General features: G+C 45.1%; 1 protein-coding gene across 1 annotated transcript in view; it reads right to left on the reverse strand.

Moving 5' to 3' along the window:
• Positions 1-24,816, reverse strand: part of DMRT1 (doublesex and mab-3 related transcription factor 1) — a 63,247-nt gene that overhangs the window by 18,570 nt on the left and 19,861 nt on the right. The window contains exons 3-4 of the mRNA XM_037373810.1: positions 20,609-20,892; positions 10,324-10,486 (exon numbers count right to left, since the gene is read on the reverse strand). Of these exons, the coding sequence (XP_037229707.1) occupies positions 10,324-10,486; positions 20,609-20,892 (447 nt within the window). The remainder of the gene's footprint in view (positions 1-10,323; positions 10,487-20,608; positions 20,893-24,816) is intronic.

The following is a 24,816-nucleotide window of genomic DNA, read 5'->3' on the forward strand; positions in this document are numbered from 1 at the left end:
CCCTGGTATTATTTATACATGCAATATAAATATGCATATTTATAAAATGGGCAGAATGAATGATGGGCTGTCTGCTCACACACCATGATTCCCTTGTATCTTGTGCAGTTACACACAGTGCTTGACTGTCCCCCAGCTCCTTTGCCCAGTGCTTGTAGGAAAGCTACTTCTGTTCTCTTCTGTCAGAAGTTTACCCTTGCAACAGGGTATAAGGCACATATCTCCATAATACTCATGGAGAGGTGTTACCCTTTGTTTTCCCTGAGATCATTCTGGCATGGGAGCAGTGTCATGGACTGCAACAGCTTCTTGCAAAGAGTCACATTTTAGCTCATCATGTCCCTACTACAGGCGAAGCCAGCCTACACGGCTCTATACTGCAAAGCCTTAGTAATTCTGACTTTTTACTTCCCCCTTTTCTTTTCTTCAGAAATCAGTAGCAAATAGATTTTTTGCGAGAGTTTCTTACAGCCTGCAGAGGTTTGCTTTAAAAGCAGAAGCTGCAGAAGAATTAGCTCAGCTGGAGACCCTCACCTGAGCTGCAAAACTAATGTGAACTGCAAGATGCTCCATGTAGACCATCATGCACAGAAAAGATTACAGCTGAATATGGGATGAGTTCTCTTCTCTTAACCAGTCAACTGCAAGATGCAACTGCACATTAAAGGAAAGCAAAGAGGTGAGCGTTATCACTGTTAAAATTACAAATCACGCCTGGGTAAGCACACTGTTACTGCTACCATCATAACAAGATGTCTTGATTTGTTTTAGACTTTATGGTAAAGTTTGTTTTACTGTTAATGATTTCTATCAATTTCTGCTTGCAGTAGGAAAAATTCTGCATCCAGAGGTAATAAAATCAGAGTGTCAAAGCCACACTGAGTATAAAAGGAAGTAGATCAACTGATGGTACGGATTTTTTCAGTGAAGTATCCAACATCCTTTAAAGTGTAAGAAAAAAATCCCACACAACCTCATCAGCTATAGTAACAACCTTTGTCCCACACAAACAGCAGCTCCAACAGGCAGAAAATAAGTCCAGGGGTGCAGTGGGTATAAACCACTGGTCTCTGACATGTGGCTCTAAAATGCTAACTGCAAGAGGGACTGAGAATTAACCTCCCTCCGTTAAGAGAACGTAAAGTAAAAGAGGGAAGGTGTCTGGGGAAAGCAAACAGAGCTATTACTTATCCCAGGGCAGCATCCTGGCAGGGGCCTGCAGAGAGATGCTGAATGCCCATCATGTGAGCCGGCGCTGCCACGTGTGCTCTGCAGGGTGCTGCCAAGGTGGCACAACGCGCCCCAGCGCTTGCTCTCTGCTGCACCCTCAATGAGGGCCAGCAAGAGCGAAGGGCGTGCGTCAAAACCAGTCATTCTCAGACCGGGATTGATGTGAAATTCTTTTCACAGAAGAAAACTCAAAAAAGCAGAGATTTTGGCAGTAGGTATAAATTTATTGCTTTAGATATGCATCTGGTGTGGCTCACCACATCGCTGATATGGTTTTCCTCAGAATAAAATGACTCTCCTCAAACCCCTGTTTTACCAGCTCAATGCTGGCAACACTTACCGGAGTCCAGCCTTGAATTTCAAAATCCTTGCACCTTTTGATCCACACAAAGTATAACAGCATGAACAAATACATCCAGTGGAAAAAAACCCTTTATTTGACTGCTTAGCAACTGTCTGGGCTGACTCCCTTCTTGGTAGATGTGGTTTTGCTGGTGTGGGTGGATGGGGTCCCACTGGCATCTCCTGAGGGTTCAGACTGTCCCACTCTCTCTGGCTGGAGTGCCAACAGATGAAAGCATTCACACCTATTTTTCATGAGAACTTAGCATTCCTCCTAGAGGATGCTAAGGCCTCAGTCTAGAAATACCTGCATTTCTACAAGAAGAGATTTGGCAGAAAACCATAAAAAACACAGCTTCTTCAGCTGCTCCTGTGGCAGGACCAGTGGCTTCACCCAGAGCAAACAGCAAGGGCTTATCAGCTGTCCTGGCATGAATCGGCAAAACTCATGAATCAAACCTGTAATTCTGCAATTGTCCAATGAAAAGTTGCTTTGCTGCACGTATTATTTTACTCTGTGTGTATTCTGTGTCTTATTTTATTCTGAGTGAGCATAATATAAAGGCTGCATTTAGAGAAGAAACTACTAAAATTAGCCTTTTAATCAGGAATAAAGTGAAGCAGAATGGGATGTAAGCAAATTCTTCCATTAATTTCAACACTTCTTTTCAGACCTTTTAAAATTATTTTAATATTGGTCAAATCTTCACCAACCCAACTTAATTTAGACCACAGACAAATAATATACAAAAATACTTCAATTCACAGAAAATGAGTCACCACAGCTTATACTGAATATGCCTCACATTCTCAAATGTATTTCAATAGCTGCTGTTACAGTTAACGAAATGAAGTATGAACAAGAATGTCACAAATCACAGTTAGTGACTTCCTTTGTTTAAAAGATTGAAAAATCCCTAAGTCCAACAACTGCCTAGTCAGCTAAGCCCAAAATTCAACTTTTTCTTGAAAATGAAAATGACATGTTAAAAGCGAGTCTGCCTGAAGAGGTCTGTAAGATGTTGCAATGCACACACACAAGCAGCAATGTAAACCAAGGCTTGCAGAAGTGCAGTGTAAAATCTGCTCGCCATCCCTGCAGTGAGCACCTAAGGGAAGCCACACAGCATAGCCATAGGGGACTGTAAGTAACAGCAAAGAGAAGGCACAAAAAAAAAGAGGAACAGCTCACAAAGGTCAAGTTAACCACTTGAACTGACTGTTCAAAATCTGCAGATTTAGATGATTACCCCTTCCTTTCTTCTGTCTTGTTTCAAAATTTACTTCTAAAAGTTTGATGTAAGATGGATAGTTAGTGAGGAACACAGTCTCAAGTTTCCAGCAAACATTGCTTGCTCCTTCATCACTATTGATAGCATACTCTCAAACAGAGGTTGCTTTTTAAGCACAAGATGCACAGACATGACACACACACAAAACACACAAGCTAAATATTGCTGAACTGTATCAGTTCTAGGAGCAAAATGTTATCCTCCCTACATACTCTGCTGCTGAAACCCCTCCAAATTCAAGGGGTTTTGAAGAGGTGCGCAGGAAAAGGAGTACAAAATGGCACCTCTCACACTTGACAACACCCAGACCCCTTGGGACTGAAACAGCTACTTTTTAGCTTATGCTGACAGTTACTAGCCCAATGGTGGAGGAGAATTTGATCTACTTTCTACTATTGTGCCCCATTTCCTAAGTGCTTTACCAGCACAGCTCCATCAGTGCATCTTCTCAGCTGGCTGCAAACAAAGAGCAGATAGATGCAAGGCTTTTTTCTGTTCTTTGGGCTAATTCCTTAGACTTATCAAACCAGCCTGCTTTGTTGCAATGCAGTCCATGTAACTTGAATGCTTGCAGAAAGCAGTACAGGTTCAAGGACATTCTCAAAAACCTTTTGCATATCAGGACGCCTTGACCTACAGCTGTCTGCCACATGTGGCTCCAAAGTGTTACTGTTATCTCACATAGCATTTCAAGGGCACAGGTTCATGCAGAAATACTATACATAGGAAACTTCAAAAAAGAGGCATAACTCTGGTGCACAGATCTGAGAGAAACATCAAACCTATCATGCACGGTTATGGCACACACAGCATTCCTTGCGTTCTAACAATGCTTTTGTCAAAATGAACCTTTCTGTCTTAAGCAGGGAGACCGTCTCCAACATGACCTTCATCATGAAACTGCTGGAAGAGGCTCTTCATGGAGCTGCTCCACTTTGGGTGGGTTTCTCCAATGGCTCAGCACTGTTTTCCATACAGGATCCAAGCAGAAAGACGTAAGGGTGAGTTTTTAAATGCAGACCCTGGAAACGTCAGTGCTGCCTTGATCTCCACAACTGTGAAACTGGGGACACCAGTTATTTAACTGCTAGAAAGGATAGTGAGAAAGTGGTTTGAAAGTGTTGGAAGCTGTCCTGCTGACAAAAAAAAATCTACTAGAAATGTTCTTTCATAAAATGGTGTTTGCTGATTTACACAAAACTGTTGCCCTTTTCTGTGTCAAAATGAACACATCATATGAGTTTTCCTTATTTCTATTTCAGAGGAGTTTCAGATTCCTGCTTTATGTTCAAGCTGCAAATACAACTGCTCCAGTGCTTCATTGTGTTTCCAACTATCCTGACACTCAGACAGGGAAATAAAAATTCAAATCCATTCAGCAGCTAGAGCAACATTTTAAATGCAAGCCATCTCCTTCAACACAGGCACAGACACATAAAATAATTGTCATAGAATCACAGATTCATTCCTATTGGAAAAGACCTTTCAGGCCATCAAGTCCAACTGTTAACCCAGGACTGCCAAGTCCATCACTAAACCATGTCGCTAAGCACCACATCTACAGGTTTTTTAAACATCTCCAGGGATGGTGATTCCACCACCTCCCTGGGAAGCCTATTCCAATGCTTGACCACCCTTTCAGTGGATGAAGTTTTCTTAATATCCAATCTAAACCTCCCCTGACACAATCTAAAGCCATTTCCTGTTGTCCTATTGCTTGTTCCTTAAGAGAGCAGACTGACCCCATCTTGCTGCAACCTTCTTTCAAGTAGTTGTAGAGAGCAATAAAGTCGTTCCCCCCGAGTCTCCTCCACTCCAGACTGAACAGCCCCAGTTCCCTCAGCTGTTCCTCATACGACTTGTGCTCCAGAACCTTCACCAGCTTCGTTGCCCTTCTCAGGAAATGAGGGGCCCAAACCTGAACACAGGGTTCGAGGTGCAGCCTCACCAGTGCCCAGTGTAGGGGGACAGTCCCTTCCCTTGCCCTGCTGGCCACACTGCTCCTGACACAAGCCAGGGTGCTGCTGGCCTCCTTGGCCACCTGGGCACACTGCTGGCTCATGCCCAGCCGGCTGCCGACCAGCACCCCCAGGCCCTTTCCCACCAGGCCCTTTCCAGCCGCTCTGCCCCAGCCTGTAGCGCTGTGTGGGGCTGGTGTGACCCAGGTGCAGGACCCGGCACGGAGCCTTCTTGAACCTCATCCAGCTGGCCTCGGCCCATCGGTCCGGCATGTCCAGACCCCTCTGCAGAGCCTCCTGCCCTCCCGCAGATCAACGCTCCTGCCCAGCTTGGTGTCATCGGCAAACTGACTGGTTAATCCCCTTGCCCAGATCTTAAGATATTAAACAGGACTGGCCCCGGTGCTGAGCCCTGGGGAACACCACTTGTAACTGGCCACCAGCTGGATGTGACTCCATTCACCACCACTCTCAGGGCTCTGCCATCCAGCTTTTTAACCCAGTGTAGAGTGCACCCGTCCAAGCCATGAGCAGTTTCTCCAGGAGAATGCTGTGGGAGATGGTCTCAGAGGCTTTACTAAGGTCCAGGTAGACAACATCCACAGCCTTTCCCTCATGCACTAGGCAAGTCATTTGTCACAGGAGATCAGGTTTGTCAAGCAGGACCTGCCTTTCATACACCCATGCTGGCTGGGCCCGATGCCCAGTTGTCCTGCACGTGCCCGTGATGGCACTCAGGTTGATCGCTCCATACCCTTCCCCAGCACGGTCAGGCTGACAGGCCTGCAGCTCTCCATCCTGCCCTTCTTGTAGATGGGTGTCACACTGGCTAACCTCCAGTCTTCTGGGACCTCTCCAGTTTTCCAGGACTGTTGATAAACGATGGAGAGTGGCTTGGTGAGCTCCTCTACCAGCTCCCTCAGTACCCTTGCGGGGGTCCCATCCATCCCCATAGACTTGTGTGTGCCCAAGTGGAGCAGCAGGTCAGTTACTGTTTCCTCCTGGGCTGTGGGGACCTCATTCTGCTCCTCCTTGTCCCTGTCTTCCAGCTCAGGGGGCTGAGTTCCTAGAGAGTAACTGCTCTTGCTGTTAAAGACTGAGGTAAAGAAAGCATAAAGTACCTCAGGCTTTTCCCCATCCTTTGTGATAATGTTCCCTCCCGAATCCAATAAAGGATGTAAACTATTTTTGGCCCTCCTTTTGTTTCTACTGTATTTGTAAAAATATTTGTTGTTAACTTCTATGGCAGCGGCCAGCCTGAGTTGTAGCTGGGCTTCTGCCTCTCTAATCTTTGCCCTGTGCAACCTCACAACATCCTTATAGTCCTCCCGAGTTGCCTGCTCCTTCTTCCAAAGGCAGTGAACTCCCCTTAAGTTACCTCAACATTTCACATAATAATGACAAAGAAGAGGTTTTATTCCACGCCAACTTTTAAGCCAAGATAACTACTTTAAAATCAAAGGTGTCTGCAAATACAGGGATGTTTCTCCTTTGGATCCTTCTATTTGAATGTTGTTTTTTTTTTGCAGCTGTCCCAAGCCTTGAAAACACTTCCACACAGATAAGCCAACGCTCAACTTTTACTCAGTGGAAACAGGACCCAGAGCGAGGCACCCAGTCCTGATCCAAGCATATGCTTTCTTGCTCTCTCAAACAAGGGTCTTGTGAAGGTATTTCACAAATCTAAGTGCAGGAGAGGCTGATTCAAAATCAGTGGAAGATGCTATCCAGTCTGGGCACTGAGCCAATTATGAAAAAGCCCATTTTCAAACAAACAAAAAGCAACTGTCCTACAGAAACCTACGGGAATAAGGCACTTGGCTTTTGGAGACAAAATACCCTGTTGTGAGCCATTCTAATTCATCCACTTCTTGCACAAGGATATTTCAGCTTGGCTTCTTCCAAAATAAAGACACATTTTACAGTATGTTTTGCATGCACAGGGATTGATAACAACCTCTCATACGTATTTTCCTCTCACTACTCTTGCAGAAAAAAGGAGTGGAATGATCTTTTGAAAGTACAGAGTACAAAATCCCTCTCATACCTAGAAATTATTATATAAAACTTACAACTTGGTTATCTAAGAGAGCCCTCTGAAAACATCCTTCTGCCATTTGTCACAGGTTTTTCTTTTTCTCCCCTTTTTTTCAAGTTTAAGCTAGAAGGGCAGCAGCTGTGCTTAGTTGTAAGCAAAACCATTTTACTTAGAACCACTTCAAAAGGCAAGAAAGTTGACTGATGGTGTTTTGCAGCTCAGAAAACGTTAGCCCATTACTATATGCAACATACCGTAGCACAGTATGACCTCGTGCAAATGTCAGAAGCTTCCTGAGAACTTCACACCATTACCAAACAAAGAAAGCGTAAATCAGTGTTCTGCTAGCTCCTTTCTCCTCCCTTTCAACATTAACTGGTCTAAGCACACAGTTACCTTAGCAGAACAAAATTAATGAAATAGTCTGGCTGAAATACCAACTGAGATAATACATGAACTGGCAAAACCTCTATAAAGCTGAAGTTACAACTCAGGTGTAGGTAACAGACTGCATGCATTGTAAGACCATCTCAGATTTGCACTTGGGAATTGAATAATCATTTTTGTTATAGATACAAGTTTCTGATGTTTTGAAAATCTGGCTGCAAAATGAGGTTTTTATTTTGACCTGTTGCTCTTCTATATGCACTGTTACCGTCCTGTAAAATTTCTGGATTACCAATATGCAAGTCCTCACATAGATCTTAAAAATATGGGCTTGCTGCATGAGTTACTAGGTAAGGTTTTACAGTCTGCATTATTATAGCAAGTAAGATTAGATGATCCTAATGTTCCCCTCTGAATCTAAAAATCTATGAACATTTCTTAGAAAGAAAATGAATCTCTGAGTATGGTTACTTCAGCTGCAGAAACAGAAGGAGTAAAATATGATTTATTTATTTAAAACATGCACTAGAGTTGTCTTTAGCAAGTAGCAACCACTAACCTTGCAGAAACATGTCACCAGGCTTCATACAAAGCAGTCAGGCCTTGTACAAAGTTCAGCCCAACAATCAATGGAGAAATGCATAAGAATGTGTCTTTTGATTGAGACAGCACTTGCAGCATGAGCAGTCAGTACTTTGGGGGAATGGACTGCCCTCTTTAATAAGCAGGATCCACCACTCACAGCCCGCTTGCTGACTCAGCAAAAAAACTCAGATCCTCTGTGGATTGTGAAAAGCACCAGAAGAAAATGTCATGGGGGTGTAAATCATGGACTAACAGCCTGAGAATATTATTTTGTCTGTAGATGGAAAAAGTAAAAGCAGTCATCTCCTCCAAGAATGTGCATAACAAAAAAGAAGATGCTTCTAAGCAGGTCATTAAATGGGTATTATCCTGCTTACATGTTCCAGTTTCTCACAGAAATACTAGCGCCTCTTCCACCCACTAGCTCCCTGCTATGGAAAAACACTTCTTCAGAGTCTGGAAAATGCTGTTGGATCTCGGTAAATTACATCTCACTGCTTGTCGGTTTCTGATTGATGGTGTAACTTAGGGAACAATATCTGTATGTGGAATACTGTCTGGAGAAGCAGTCAGGGATTATTGAAAATACAGTATTTATGCAGTTTAAAAATCAGTGGCACATTACGCACAACTTTTTTCTAGAGTGATGAAAAACTACTGAAGTGCATTTGGGAACAAAGGGTATAAGGTCTTTTGTCTATTTGTAAGAACACTCAACTGGTAAGACTTCTTAAGTGAATTAGTAGTGATGGATGCAAGAAAAAGCGTTAACTGCAGTTGAGCATAAAGCCAACTGCTTCTCCAACCAATGGGCAGAAAGGAAGACATCACTGTTCAATGGTGGTCAGAGAAGAAGGAAGAAAATAAAATTGAAGAAAAGAGAAGGAAAATGAACCAAGGATCACTGATTTCTCTAAGCCATTTAAAACTACCTGAGAAGGAGGAAAAGTCTAAGATTTCATCACACCACGTGTTGTTTCTTCATCTATCTGATACTTCACAGTATTTGGAAGACTTTCAGAAAACAGCCATTCCGACAGAGCAACCGCCCCCTCAGCACAAATTGTTCTGGAGTTAGTGAATTCAAGGGCTCAGTGCTGATTTACACCAGCCACAGGTATGACTTTATACACATCTCACCATCCAAAACTTAACAGTTGAGTCCGTAAGGTCCTTTCATGGCACTACCACCCTATTTTTCACTGCAACACAAATGCAACAGACACCAGGACATTGGCCACAGAAAGTCCATGACTCAAAACAATTATGGAACCTGCACAACATATATCCTTCCATCAGATATAAAGAGAAGTTTAATTTCATTGTAAGAAGATGTACAAGAGCATCAAAGAAGCAAATGAGGATGGATGCTGTTGCCAGTGGCGTGACTGTGCAAAAATAAAACCAGAACCCCCACAAAAAATTGGCAGGTGTAACGTAAATGAAAAGAAGTACTTCCCACAGACCACACAAAATTAAACTGCCCAATTCGTTGATTGCTACAGAGAGACAAGAAGTGTGAACAGCTTATGGAAAGGTTAGCTCAATTCATGGAGTGCAGACTGCTGCTGGTAACTGAAACGATGGTTCAGAGGAAATCAGCAGCTTAAGACACCTTTGAACATTGCAGGAGCATGAGGATTTTGGACATACAAAGCAGGATCACCCTACTCTTTCTGTTCCTCTTCTTGCTCCTCTAGCATCAGTTACTGTCCTATTCCAGGGACAGGGAAGCAGCTCAATGGAGTTGGTCTGCTCCAGCAGGGCCATGTTAATGCCTGTGTGTGCGCTCTACCTGCTACTGAAGCAAGGGAACAAGGAAGCAAGAGGAACGTTTTCAAAACCACAGGGTAAATTCAGCAATGCTTTCCTGGAAATTACTGCAGATAACAGTAATCCTTAGGACAGCCAAGAAACACTGCATATGAAAATAAAACCTTATCTGCAGCAGTTTTAAATTAAGTAACACGGTGTGATGAGTTTGAAAGCAAACAAGGAAGCAAGTCTGCAAAGGGCTTCACAACATGGTTGGGATGTAGGGATAGTTCCCACATGTGGTTCAGAGAGAAGGGAACAGCAAACGCTCCGGGGGAAGCCTGTGGAAAAAATCATGGACAGCATTTCTGAGGAGAAGAAAGTTAATTCTGTGGCTGGGCAAAGATAATTCTTTTTTCCTGGGATGGAGCCAGAGGGTGGAGCACCAAAGATGGAACCTCAAGTGACTTTTTCTACAACTTAAGAGACATACATAGGAGCAGAAAGGCATGAACAACTGTGCTCCTGAACTACAAGACTGCTTGAAGTACAAGCTTGCACTACTGTCCAGTAACAGCTCTATGTTGCCACTCCACTATAAGCCTTCCAGAAAACAGCTACCATCTTGAAAACACCTATTTTCTGACACCTAGCTTCCTTCCCAGCAGCAACCCACACCTCCTGGGTGTCTGCCCCACAGCAAGGTGGTCCCAGACAACTTGGTGGGTGTACTTACCTCTCACTTTTGAATCCAAGTAGGAGGGGACATCCTCAGAAGTCAGGATTTGGGTAACGCATGTGGGAGTGCCAACCCCCTGTCCCAGGTAGGAAGCAGGTGGGTAGTAGGAGCACATGCGATACTGGGAGCTGATGGCTTGGTGGTTCTCCATGCCTTTTACCTGTCAGAGAGAGAAGCACAACAGCAGTCTGTGAAAGCTGAACCCCAGCACCCCATGGGCACCCCACTGCCACATGGTGTGCACATGAAGGAGCCCTCAGGGGATGGATGAGAAGTCAAATCCTGACACGCTGGTCTTGGGTTTTTGCTTTGATGGGCTCACGGTGTGTCCACACTGCTCAGCTACAGGTGAGCTGGCATGATACGGGATGTGACCTAGCGGTTACAGCAGCAGGAGCAGCACCAGCATACCTAGGGGCTGGTTTATCTCACCTCAGGTGAAGCTGCATCTGGCACACAAACATGCACTCTTTACCGCAAGGAGCTTCCTGGGAAGTCCTCTGTTTATGGCACAGACAACACCGCGGGAAGCTTTCCAGACCCCTTCAACTGCACACACCTGGCCAGTGTCAGAGGTGAAGTGTCCATCCAGTCCCTACACCTCCCCAGAGACTAACCCACCTCAGACTGGTAGTAACTGCTCTGCCAGGGACCTGCGGGGTGGCTAAGGAGGACAGTCCTACCAATTGACTCACTCGGGACACACTCTGCAGAATCTGAGCAGTCACAACACACACTAACACACTGCTTTTCTTACAACACAGTCAGATGGAAAAATATTTTCTTGGTTTACCCAGAAAAACCAAGTTGTGGACAGACCACACAAGAAGCCTGTAGTGGAGCCACAGCTGGACACCAGCCAGCAGGTCCACTGTGTCAGCAGAGTCCACCAGACAACCTCCTCCCCATCCCACAGTCTGCAGCAAAGCTGGCAGCACTGAGAAGTCAAAGTCTGTCCTACTCCAGTGCCCTGAAATCATCCAAACTGCTCTCCTGAGGGAGGTGGTAATGCGTTTTTAAATTTTTGTTTTATGAAAGAACTACCATCTACTATCATTTGTTCCCAAAACCCTATAATGTAATGTGGCTACAGTGCTCCAAAAAATGCAGCCAAACACTTCACAAGATTTAAGATTATCAACAGGAAAGGTAACATGACCTGGTCTCCCTAAGTCTGCCAGGAGCTGAATGATTCTAAGATGGAAAGCTTCTGGACAGAGAAAAAATACCACAGTTCTGTACCAGGTATAAAGGTAGAAGTGCCAACAGTAACGCACATCTAGCTATGCCATTAGACGTTTACTTTGCAACCAGAAGTGTCTGACAGCCTTTTCAGCCGTATCTCACCATGGTTAGAGGAGCTCTGCCCACTCCACTGTGGCTCCCTTGGATCCCAGCCAGCCACACGTGGAACCCTGCTGCCTCAGATGGCCACCCTGTGCCAGCAGACCCCCAGGGTCTGGTCCTTGCAGAAGGAGTCACTGGCACCTCCCAGCAAAGCAACCAGAATGCAGTCACCCCTTGTTTTCTAGGAGTCCCCTTAATAATTCAATATTCATTTTAGTATGCCTGGCTGGAAATAATGTGGCCTGAGTCACATAAAATCCTGCTGGTGCTCTCTGAGACAGAGGTCAACATCCCGCTTTCCAGGTGGAGCCAGGCTTACAGCAAGATTAAGTGCTGAGAGAGAGCAGTGGCTGTTTACAGGAAGCAAAGTGCACCTCTGCCCGTCTTCTGACAGCAGCACAGTGGCACGTATTTGCACATATACTGAAGGACTGGCAGAACATGCTTTTAGTCTGTGAAAGTAAGAGTTTTTCTATTATAAATTAAAGCAATAATTAAGATGTTGATTTTTCTACCATCTGCACCCTATGCTTGCAGAAACAGCTCTATATGCACCGATGTTAACCATGACAAATAATAACTTGCTCTTAAAAAAACATTAATGTGTCAACCCAAAGAAGCTTGAGCTCAAAAAACGCACTGACATCCTCTCTACTATTCTGAAAAATGGCAGTCTCCTCTTGGAAACAGACATCTGTACTTTGCACAGACTCCTTCAACAAAACCCAGGCTGCCTCTGCCCTGAAATTATGGATCAGCAATGCAAACTGCCCAAAAGCTCAGTCCAAAGGCCATTTTGAATCTACATATCCACAAAGCTCAACAGCTCTAGAAGTACTAGGGAAAAATGTTAACAAACTCCTCTGCCTGCCGTTCTGCGCACAGACTTCCCTCCCTTGATGGCGCAGGGCTGTGGGCAGCATCCACGGTCCTCACATCTCCACCTCTCCCCTGTGCAAACGCACATGTGCACGTGTACAACTGAGAAAAGGTCGCCTGCAGCAGACAGCTGTAAAATTGAAGGGAACACTCGCTGGCACTGAAAGAGTCACATGCGTGTTTCCTCTCCCTTTAGAGTGGACGCAGTGACCTGTTTCTTTTCGAACCTCTTTTTAGGGTTTTTCTCCATTTCTTAAAAAACCAACTCATCTAAAACCTCTGGATGCAATGAATTATTACTACTATTATTATTAGTATGTGGTAGCTGGCTAGCAAGAGACATGTTTTATAATCTTATTACCCACACCAAGTCTATGAACCACAGTTCGACCGACAGCCAGCTGCTTGGCTCTGCAAAGAATATGCTGTGTATTAACTGCTGAAGGAAATCTAAAAGCTTTGGTTTTGTTTTATTAAACTGTTTAGAATACACACTGCAGTAAATCTGAACCATAAGGTTTCCTTTTTATAGTGCTTAGCAATTCTATTTTACAGTAACAATAAAAAAACAACCAGTCGTAAAAACTCCTGACCTTAGCGCTGCATTAAAAAGGGGTCTCAGGAGATCATTACCCCATGAGAAGGGGCATTTGCTCTGTATTAACTCCTGTAGCTCTGAAGAGTCCTTGCACATTTTTGGGTGCCAGAAAGGGAGGTAAAAACAGCCCTGGGGAGGTCCTGGAATATTCAGATTATTTCCAAGCCAGGGCAGTCTGGCCTTCCAAACACTGCAGCCATGTTTTCTCCAGGTGCCAGGTTTGGGAACCTTCCCTGGGTCCTGTCTTGGGGGAATCCTGGGGTCATGCAGGGATCACAGGAGGAGATGCCTGGCCCTCTGGTGCCTCCCCTTGCCTCCCTCACCTCTTCCAGTCCTACAGCTAGGCCAAGACAGGCAAGGACTGGGACGGTCCCACAAGCTACACTGACTGGCATCAGCACAGGCTATGCTCCATAAGAACAAGGCATGTTTTAGGTAAGGGAGCGCTATGGAAGGGATGGGCATGCACTTGCTCTCTGCAGAGAACAAGATGAACTCCTGAGTTGGACACATGAGTTGCTCACTTACAGTGCATCCCCTTCCAGCCACATTTCCCTTGTGCCCTGCCCCAGCTGCAGGATTGATTCACCAAGTACCCAACTTCAGTGGGAGAAACAGATTATCAGAGAAGCACATCTGGCCTATTCAACATTGATGGATTCCTCTAAATTGTACAGCGCAGCATGCACTCAGTAACTTTTTAAAGGATGTACTGCAAGCAACAGTGGGATGCTTATAACTCACAAACAAATAAACATGGCCTGATTAAAAGACGGTGCACACAGGGGAAATTCCTTCCTTGGTCCTTTGTAAAGCCAATACGGGAAATCAGAAGGCAGGAACAACTCGTCCCGAAACAGGCTAACTGGAAGCAGGATTGGTCTGTCACTGAGCACACAACAGTCAGTGCAGACCTACAGCAGTGCGCAACAGTGACAGAATACGTAGCAATAGCCAGGGAAGCATGAAGAAAATGCTCTTGCATCAGTTCACTCTGTTCCTGCAAAAAAAGCTTCCTCAACAGCTTGCGGAAGAGCAACGTAAAGCCCAGCTCCTCCTTCCATGCTCCTGGAAACATCTGCATAACCTCTACAAATCTTCACGCAGGAAGAGCTGATGAGAAAAGGTGGCCAGACCAGAGGCAGAAAAGAGGCAAGGCAGGCACAAGTGGTGGCTCACTTCTTCCAGCCTCAGAGATGAGAAAATGGTCCTGCCCTTCCCACATGATTTATTCAGACAAAACATCACCCAGTTAATTCTTTTATTTGCAGAAGCTGCAAGACACAGTCTCACAAGTCAGTTTCTGGCACGAGATGAGAAAGCATCTGCCAGGCACTGGAGTGTCGACACATCAGGAATCTCCATTCTGTCATGTGCAGGCTGTGTGACCACGGGCAAGTTATTTAACACTTCCCTGCCTCAGTTTCCCCAGCTGTAAATCAGGGTTGCCACTACTCTCCCATCTTGCAATGCTACTGCCCATGAGCTGACCTCTCACAACTACTGCTGCACTCACACTGCCCAGAGTGGCTTTGTTTCATTCCTAAAACCAGCTAAGCATATTTTCCAGCATGAGGCAAAACAAGTCTATGATAACCTGCCTTGACTTACTTTGATTCTAGCATAGAAAATACAAGAGACATCTATATCTGTCCCTCCTTGATAGACAAACTTAATTAACCTTTGCTATTCTGTTCCAACCTATTCTTTTAGACAAAGGCAGTGACCCATAAACAATATGTTACCATCAGAATCTCAACTGCGGTGACACCTAGAGATATAGCCCTATCAGCAGTATCGGAAAACAAACCGCTTAGATTAGCTCCTCCAAGAAATATGGATTGCATTCATGTCACACATGAGCTGTCAGAAACATTAGGATACTTTTAGCATAAATCTGTGGTGTGAAGGGTATGTTATGAATACAGTATATAATACACTGCTTACACATAAAATCGCGATTGTGTCAGTTGACTTGCACAATGTGTATATATTTACACACACACATTTTACACCTATTTCTGGAGAGTTAGACCGCACATTTCTGCAAGAAGGCCAGGCTTACTGGAGTAAAAACTGTGCCAGAAAATAGAAGCACGTTGTGGAAGCTGAGAAGACTTACCTTTTTTACTAGCAAGCAGCTATTCTTAAAGAGTTCAAACTGCTAGCGGCCCTATCACAGCTACACTTTTCTAGATTTAGTAAAAGACAGTCTTCTATGTTTGCTGCTTTTTAAGAAATCCTTAAAAAAACAGTTTCCTACCTCAGCAATGCTAAGTATTTCCACTTCGAAACAGTAAATGTAATTCCCATGTTGGCAAATGAGTTAAAATCTCAGTCTGACTTTCACCAATTCTTACTTCTGGTTTTTGCTCTAAACTGGTTTAAGAGAAGAACAAGAAAGTTGAGCTTTTGGAAGTGTGAATACTGGTTTGCCAAGCTGCATTAAAAAAAGAAAGAAAAAAAAGCCACCTCAGAGCATAAAATAGATGTCATGAAATTCTGAAATTTGTCCAAAACCTCCTGGCCAGCTTAAACCTTTCTGCAAAGCAGGATCTGTGGAGTTACCAGAGCAACAAAGAAAATGCAGCTGTTTGTCCCCAGGTGTGGGGCTAAACTTGGCATCTTGTGGATTTTTAATAGTTCAGCTGTAGAAAACAGAAGAGTTTTAACACTTTTTGGGGAGGATGCTGACTCACAAGGAGTCCCTATTATGTTCATGGTCTGCGTCACATGCCAGTGGTTTCACTGCCAGCTTGGAGAATTAAACCTGGTTAGAGTCTGACATGTCCATCCAGGTTTTACTTTTGATGTGGTAGAAAAGACTGTTGTCACCACATCATTTTCCAGTTGCTGTCCCTAAGTGCGTTGCAGTGAGACGAGTTTCAGAAGGACCAACTTCCACTATATAACACCATGCTCTGACTTGGAGCACTAATGTTGGTGAACTCATTTAACTGTTCACTGGATTGAATGCACATAAATTCCTGTCATAACGAACAATTACAAGAGCTTCAAGGGAGGCTCCACATGCTCACACAGAACTGGAGTGAAAGGAGATGCACAGCAACCACCACATCTGCTACATTTCCTTTCTGACCTAAGCTTGCCTTTTCTTTAGGTACACCACCAGATATATCTGATTATCTGCCTTGCAGGTGACAAAAGCAGCAGAATACAAATGACTGAAGGTCTCGACCAAAACTATCCTCTTCATTATGCTTATCAAATCATGATGGATACAGCTTCTGGGATAACTGTATACAAATGAACAAAACCTACACAGAAATATCTAAAAAATTTGCACCTCTATGAATCCACTCATGAATCCACACCAGCCTCTGCCAAGAACAAAGACTAATGAAATCTGACATTAATCTACATTAAAGATTCAGTGATTCCGTTTATTTGCCAAGGCTCAATGATGCATTAATCCTCATCCCATCCCACACACACTCACACATTCCCTCCCTGGCTTTTCTCCCTTGCTCCCTAAATCCTGAAACAGCAGACAGCTGGGCTGCTCAACACCTTGTCTGCATCCAGAAGTTACCTTAAGTATGCAATTCTCCTTGTGTAGTTACAGTTATTCCAAGACAAGCTTAAGACTCTACCAACAGAGCCTGGAAAAAGACAGGGGTCTTGTCTACGCTGCTTAGACTAGGGTACCTTACAGTGAGCACACAAAGACACCCTCCCGCGAGCTCACAATCTTAGCAAGCTGCCTTGATTCAGTTACAGCAGGCATCATACAGCTAAGATTTTGGTAAAGAAGCAAAAATAAAAAACTTTGATCAAAAATGTTACAGCACTACCAGTCACACGCAGACTCACATACTGGAAGACTGGTTAAGAAAGCTGCGCGTGTGAAAAATAAACCCATGCAGTACAGGCAGTTCAGCAAAAATTCCTTTGTAGATACAGCTACATGGTTCCTCTGGGAAGAATCAGCCTGGACAGGTGTTCTGGTTTCAGCTGGAATAGAATTAATTTTCTTCTCAGCAGCTGGTACAGTACTGTGTTTTGGCTATGATGTGAGAACAATGTTGACAGCACACTGATGTTTTTTAGTTGTTGCTGGATGATGTTTATACTAAATCAAGGACTTTTCAGTTTCTCAGGCCCTGCCAGCAAGAAAGCTGGAGGGGCGCAAGAAACTGTGAGGGGGCACAGCCAGGGCAGGTGACCCAAAGGGACATTCCATACCACGCTATATCATGCTCAGCAGCATATAAACAGAGCGAGTTGGCCAGGGCCTGCCGATCACTGGGTCACTGCTCAGGGACCAGCTGGGCATCGGTCAGCGGGTGGCGAGCAACTGCACTGTGCAACACTTGTTTTCTTTCCTCCATTTCCTCTGGATGTTGTTTCTCTTCCATTCTCCCTCCTCTTCATTATAATTGTTGTTGTTATTATTACTTTTTCTGTTCAAATTTTGTTTCATGTCAGTTATTAAATTGCTCTTTATCTCAGCCCCCCGAGGTTTACATTCTTTCCTGATTCTCCTCCTCATCCTTCTGAAGGGTGTGGGGAGTGAGTGAGTGGCTACATGGTACTTAGTTACTGGCTGGGGTTAAACCACGACAATAGGTTTGCCAACAAAACCCCCTGAAGGTGTAAGCAAGGTTTGATTCCTCTTTGTGGATCATGCTTGGAAAACTCTCCTGTAACTCCTCACTGTGCTTGACAAAGAAATGCATTCATCCTTCTCCATTTAACACTGTATTTCTGGATCTTCCTTTACTGGTAACCTTCCACGCACAGAATTGACGTTTAAGCGAGTGCAGTAGCTGAAAGCTTGTTCCCCTTACAACAAACCATCTTCAGTGCCACACAGTGTTTTACAACCTCGGCATCACTGCACCCACTGCCATCAAACATTATCTAGCCTAGCTCTCAGTAAAACTTTTTATGATTATTTGTGCAATGTTATGCTGTCATAACAGTATGCAAACCCCATGATTCGTAACTCTTCCAGCAATAACAATCCTTCTTGCAGATCAGCCTCTCAGAAACATTTTGTAAGTCACATGACACTGACCTTGAACCACACTCTGCCCTGCTGAACAGGAGAGGTGGCTCCTGGTTTTAGGCCATATAGCAACTGGGGAGATGTCACTTCTGCAGGCAGAAAGCACTGCTTCTAGTCTCTCTGCACAGACATCTCACCAGAACAGCACTGAGAGATCCCAAAAGGTTCGGCCAGGAGAAATTAAAATCTTAGGTGAGGTAAATCACTAAATTCATGCCACACAACCTACAAGGTGGGAATGAACACCCAGTGCTTGGAGCCAGCTGGTGGAAGGAAAATGGTCCTTTTTGACAACCACCTCTTTTTTTCCTTAATTACCTCTCTGGTATCCCAAACAAATTTGAGTGGCCCTTAAGTAAAAGTTAGTTACAGATTCTGCAAGGCCCCAAGAGAAAAACGTGTGGAGAACGTACTATTGCTTTTATTTCTTTAAGGGGTGTCAAAGGTCCCACAGGAAACAGGTAGTCTCACAGTGTGACAATGGACCCTCCAGGCCAAGACTTCTTACACATACGGTCTAGTTTCAAATGACAGTACATGAAAACAGAACCAGGAGAACACCATCTTCATTCCAAGGTTTAACATACTTTAAGAAACCCTCATCTATCTCTTCCTCAAACACTATGTGCTAGAATAGTCAGTATCTGTAATTTCCTTTCATTTTTCCCAAGCAAGTAAAATCACAGAAGTCTCTACAGGCTGGGAGAGTGGTGAAGTGCAGGACTAGCAGCCTTCAAGATTTTCACAAGACAAATGTTGCTGCCCCTCATTTGTGTTGTGATGGTGTCTCCAAGCATCAGCTCTACAGTAGCTCTCTTACAGGCTAGGTATTGCAAAACTGCTCTGCTATGACGTGCCAAGTTAACTCAATCAACCAAAATGAAAAAGCTAAAAAACCACTGGCACCTCACCTCATTACCACACACAAAATCCTATCACCAGCTTGCCTTTACTAATTCTCCTCCTGTCTGGTGATGAAACTCAGTGGCTAGAGAGGATGCTATCAACTAACCTAACTGAAAAGGTGTACCTCCACAGATTTGAAGGTGATTGCAGTGAAGCTTACCAACACACTAAAAGAAGATAGCTCTTGTGGTGTGGGCTCACACAGCAGCAGGGAGGGAGACAGCTCTTTTCCCCACACAGCTGTACTCATAGCAAAAAAGGGACATGGAATAGTACTAAATGCATACTGCTGTAAAGTCATGAGCTTCAAATTCATGGACCTGCCAGCTGTTGCCCCAGGAGGCATCTGCATTTTCAGAAGGACATTTCCACAAAAAAAAGTGTCAATGATAGGAAAGACTCACTGAAGGTGACGTGGACTGCTACACTAATTGTAATCACCCTGGTCTTAGTTCCAGCTCCTTGGTAATGGAAGTTAAAATACCCTTTCAGAGTTGGTCCCTGTGCCAGAATTGCTAGAGGAATTCTCTGTCGACAAAGGGGATGACCCATCTGTTCCCTTCAGAAAGGAGGTTTTGGTGGATATTTAATCTTTCATTGTTGAGTGGTTTCACAACACAGCCTTTGCGGAAGGCAGCCTACTCTCTCTTGAGGCTCTATAGAAGAGGTCTGCCCTCTCTTGCCCTTAGACAAGGGCCATGGGTGTACACAGCCATGGAGAGTGTAGCTTGCCAGGTTCAATCTCAGATGGAAAAGTGCCACTGCAGCCCGACTGAACAGCCTCAGGCTCACTGAAATGGCTCCACTTACTTTGCCAAGAATCCCTTGCCTTGGCAGATTTCTCCATTTTCCAGTCTCTGACTGGTGCTGAGCTGGAGGCTGCAACTACCAAGTCCTACAGTGAGATGGCTCGGCTGGCTTTACACCTTAAGAAATACGCAGAGCTCTGGTGCAAACCTCTCAGGCACAGCCTGTGACCTGAGCTACCCAAGTGGAAATGGCGAGCCCTGGAGCTGACACTGCCAGAGCACACCATTAGCAGCAATACCCCGTATCACACTCAACTGGCTGCCACCAACCCACCATGCAGCAGCACGGTCTATTGGTTACTTCAGCACCTCGCATGTGGAAGACAGAAAATATTCCTAAAGGGCAAAGCCTCTCAGAAATGACACCCGAAGCTGCCAGGATGCTACGCTGGGTAATTCAGCTGGGACTCTTTTTTTCGGAAAACAGTCTGTAATCTCCTGTGACATAACTCAGAAGGTAAGATCGAGTGGGTGCCTTCTATCCAGCGGCTGCAGCAACCTACCTACACCTGTATGATTGCTTTCCTTGTGCTGCATCATAATGACACATTTCGGCTAGCTTTCCTAATGGGGGTCCTAATACCACCCCAGAATCTGGCTCCGGTTTGGCACTGCCATGAAAACAGCAAACAGGAGGTGAGAATCAGACCCAAGGAACAGCTTAATGTGCACCTCACTCTTCCACATAACATCTCTGTAACATCATCATACCTGCCACTGTTTTCCTGACTGGCTTGGCATGTATGCTGCTGGGAGGCTTCGAAGGCTGTTTTTCATGGCCGGACCTAGAATCATACCCTCCGCCTCACTTGAGGAAGGCTCACCGGCCACTGCCATTTGGTACTGGGAGTAGTTGTACAGGTTGTTATAGTAAGGATACAGGGACGGCTGGTAAAAACCGCTGTAGTAGGGGGACTCCACAACCAAATCAGATGTGCTCTCCAAGTGCCCTCTGCTGGGGATGGAAGGGATGTCCTGAATGACCATCCGTCCCTCTGAAAAAGAAAAAAACCAAACCATTATGAAATAGAAGGCTCCATGAAAACCATTACCTTTCACCTTCTGATGATCTACTACTTCTCCTGAGGGCTGCACAGACAGTGGTAAACAGTAAGAGGTGGTAACTGAAAGGGAAACAGCTGGATGTTTGGTAGAAACCCAACTGAACTAATGTCCACTCAAAGTCTAAGACCACCACCTACACATGCCACAGACCACAAAGCAGGAGACAAAACCAACTGCAGGTTAAAATCATGCTCTGAGCCCTCAAGCAGCATCAGTTGATCTGGTAAGAATTCACACCAGGTAAGGATGCAGCACTCTTATTTTAAAATTGTAACAGCATGCCAAGTCTCTTAATTCCCTGCAAGCAGAAAGGCCCTAGCTACTGGATGACCCCTTTCCAGCCAATGTCCTGCCGGTGAGAGGACACAGCCACACGAGAAGCTGCAGGAGTGAAAGCACTGTGCTGTCAGCCAAGCTGTCTCAGAAACCCACATGCCACCTCCACGCAGTGAGGCCTTCAATCCTGGCACAGCCTCCATACCCAAACTGAGCTCCTGCTTACCTTCAAAATCACAAAGCAGAACAAGTTCCCCCACCAGTGGCAGAAGAGCAGGAGGAGGGGGTTGCTCCTGACTTGCTGCCTGCGCTCAGGAGTGCCTTCAGACCAGAGCCCAGCTGGCTGCAAGCCCTGCAGGCTGTCCCCACCAAGATCTGCCTCCCCTGTGGTTCCCTAAGGTGGGTTGGGCTTCTCTGAGGATGTTTTAAGTCCTGTTTTCCTCACCCCTGTATCAACCAGTGCCCTGTGATATTTGCAAGGATGTAAAAGGAAGGTGCTTGTTGGTACCATTTCAGAGCTGAGCTCTCTGACACACTGCACTGGCTACCTGGCCGAGCCAGACACAGCAAAACACTACCACAGCCTTAGGAGGTCTAAACACACAGTGAAAATATGTTTACATACTAAACAACAGAGGAACTGTACATCCCGGCATCCCTGCAGCTCTGGTTCTACCTCACATCCCTGTAACCCTGCCTTGCACAAACCCCTACAAAGTGTTTGGGGCATAGTTTTCCCTTCTGCAAGGAGCTCCTGCTCTTCCCATGTCTTCCCAGTCTACCTACCATGGAGGAGAGAAGGTTGTGTCTTAAAGCATACTGATGAGTTGTTGAGGGCTATCAGGTATGGAGACGAAGCAGAATGCACAACAGGCACATATGAAATAACAGCCCTAAGAGAGATGTCAGGCAGGCATTGCCTAGTTTTGTATGTTTCTCTTGGTATATCTGTACCGTGGTTACATATCTGCAATATTAATATGGTGGCATTTACCAGCCTCTCAGAGTCATGGTAACAACTTCCTCTGTACTGTGCATTAGCTGCACTCCAGATCCAATGATCAGTTTCACCCATTACTGCCATTTACAATTCAACTTGTTTTCACTTCTTCAGCTGTAATGAAAGCTCTCTGCCATCGTGGATTGTCTCCTTCCAGATCACTTTACTGTACAGTGCCCCCTTTCACCATTTTGTTGAGATCAGTGAACTACACGCATTTAATAGCAGAGTGTTTTATACCTCCTGCATCTGATTTTTCTGCCCCTCAGCCCTATGCAAGCTAGAACAACGTCAGCTGGCCTTTTTTGTTGGCAGTACCTCAAATTTGCACACAGAAGAGGCTGCAATGCCATAAAAGACCCTACACAGGTTTTGCACTTTCATATTTCTATGAAATTATATTATTGCTATTATTTTGCTTCTGGGCAGGCCTCTCTTCAAGTCCTTTTGTCTGTGTCTGATAAAAACAGAACTTAAGACTACTGGCGCTGAAAGACAACAACTCTGATAAATCACAGCACAAGTCTGACTCTCCTCCTCAGATTCAGCTCCCAAATCAAGCTGTGGTCCAATTGTTCTGCTTTTCACGCTGTAAAATAGAAGCTGAAAGCAAAATCCTCCAATGTGCTTCCTGCTGGGATACAGATTTGACATGAGACAGAGCAATGCAAGGCAGCCGGCTACAGAACTTCTGGCAGGGCTATGCTACGCTGCACAGATACGCAACTTCTTCCAAGACCTTTGCAGTGTCCTTCCACCACTTGCAGTGCTTCGTAAGAAGGGATAACACTTTCTGCTAAGAATATTAGGCCAGGAAGATGGGGCCTCTTTACACCTACACATGAAAGGTGAGCCACCCTGAAGCATCAGCAACCAAAAGGAAGTGAGGGGAAGAGCAGCAAGTTTTGCTGCAAGTTTGGAAAGGTCTCATGCATGCTGCTTCTTCACACGGCAGAAGACAGGCTAGGCTAGAACAGAGACTTGCTCATAGCTATCCACAAAATCATATAAGCATCTTTGATGTCTCTGTGATGTTCCAGGGGCAGGTAGTACTGCAGCTCCTTCCTAAAGCAAGAGCAGCTGTAGCAGTCCCCTGCTGCATTAAGCAGGGGAAGAAAATATGCTTTTTGTCCCTTCTTTTCTCTTTCTTCCTGTATTTTGTTGGGGATACCATCATTTGCCCCCAGAGGTGCAAAAGGGTTGACTTGCAGCCACCTCTTTATCTAGCTGCACAACAGCCGTCAGCAGCTGAGTGCTCAGGGCTGTTACAAATCCACCAAAGTGGTCCTCTGCTTTCCTTCTGCTGTCCCTGTGCTCTCCAATAGCCCCTACAATACTATCACCTGCCCTCTGAAGACTCCATACTGAGTCTGTAGAGCCAGTCAGCCACTCATTCAGGCACCACGCACCCATACACATAAATGGCCAGATGTCAGCACCTTGAGGCATCTTTCTCTTATAAATGCAGAATTATGGAATCTGTGGTCCTTGTTACATCGCTGCCACATGGCCCTTCTGAGCTGCAGCCCCACTACAAGGATATGCCCCAGCAGATCAGCAGTAAAAACAGAAGCCCTGGCAAAAGAGAAAGTTCAAGCAAAGAGATGGACACACCCAACTCCAATCAGAACTAGGACTCCTGCGCTGGCGCTGGAAAGATAGCTAGAAGGGTTAATTTTCCCTAAATATCAAGCCACATCATGCTTCTGAAGATGGAAGGACTGACAACATCTGACAAAGAGCAGGAGAAACATGCCACCTGCTTCAGCTCACACTTTCCCCTGAGTTTAGGAGATGAGATTTTCTCTGATGTCATGCTTTGAGACAAGACTCTGCTTTTTTTCTGTAGCATCTGGAGATTTGGTGCTTCACCTGGGAGAAGGGAGACATACAAGACATAGCTTTGTGCCATCTGGACTGTGGGTGGATGCCATGTCAGACGAAGTCAAAACATCCCACTGGTTACTCTAAACTCACAGTCTTGAACCAGCCAGCCTGAGGGAAGGATGCCTCTGGAGAGATGAGCTCTTGCAGGTCTTCAGTGACTCTGGCATGCAATAGGTTAGGGACAGGTCTGCAGTCCAGCTCTACGCTCTTACCCCATCCTGCCTAGCTGAATCATGCCATCTCCTACTACTAATGCATATATCATACACATACAACATATACAGAACACACACAACTGTAAACACAATAAGGGGAAAGAGTTTTGCTATTAATGGAGAAAGCTCTGAAAGATCTGACTTCTGAGCAGTAAAACCTCAGGAAGGTTAGACCAGCCAGTACCTACACAGTGTACTTTCAAAGAAGTGCTAAATGCCGAGGCCAGCAGAATTAAAGGTCAAAGAACCTTGCTAAACTGTCTTAGGGATAAAACAGGGCACTTGGAGATCTGCCCAGCGATTTTATGTTTACCTAATATCCAGGGGAGCTTCTGACGTCTGCTAGCCCTTTGCAGGCAAGCACACTGCTTGTGGGCTAAAGCATCCTCACGCAGGGCCGCCGCTGGCAAACAGCACAGGTCTTTTGGAACCAACATCTGTAACTACACTAAACTCTAACTAATCGGGGTTTCTCT

The sequence above is a fragment of the Falco rusticolus genome, chromosome Z (genome assembly GCF_015220075.1).
Source record: "Falco rusticolus isolate bFalRus1 chromosome Z, bFalRus1.pri, whole genome shotgun sequence".
Lineage (NCBI taxonomy): Eukaryota > Metazoa > Chordata > Aves > Falconiformes > Falconidae > Falco > Falco rusticolus.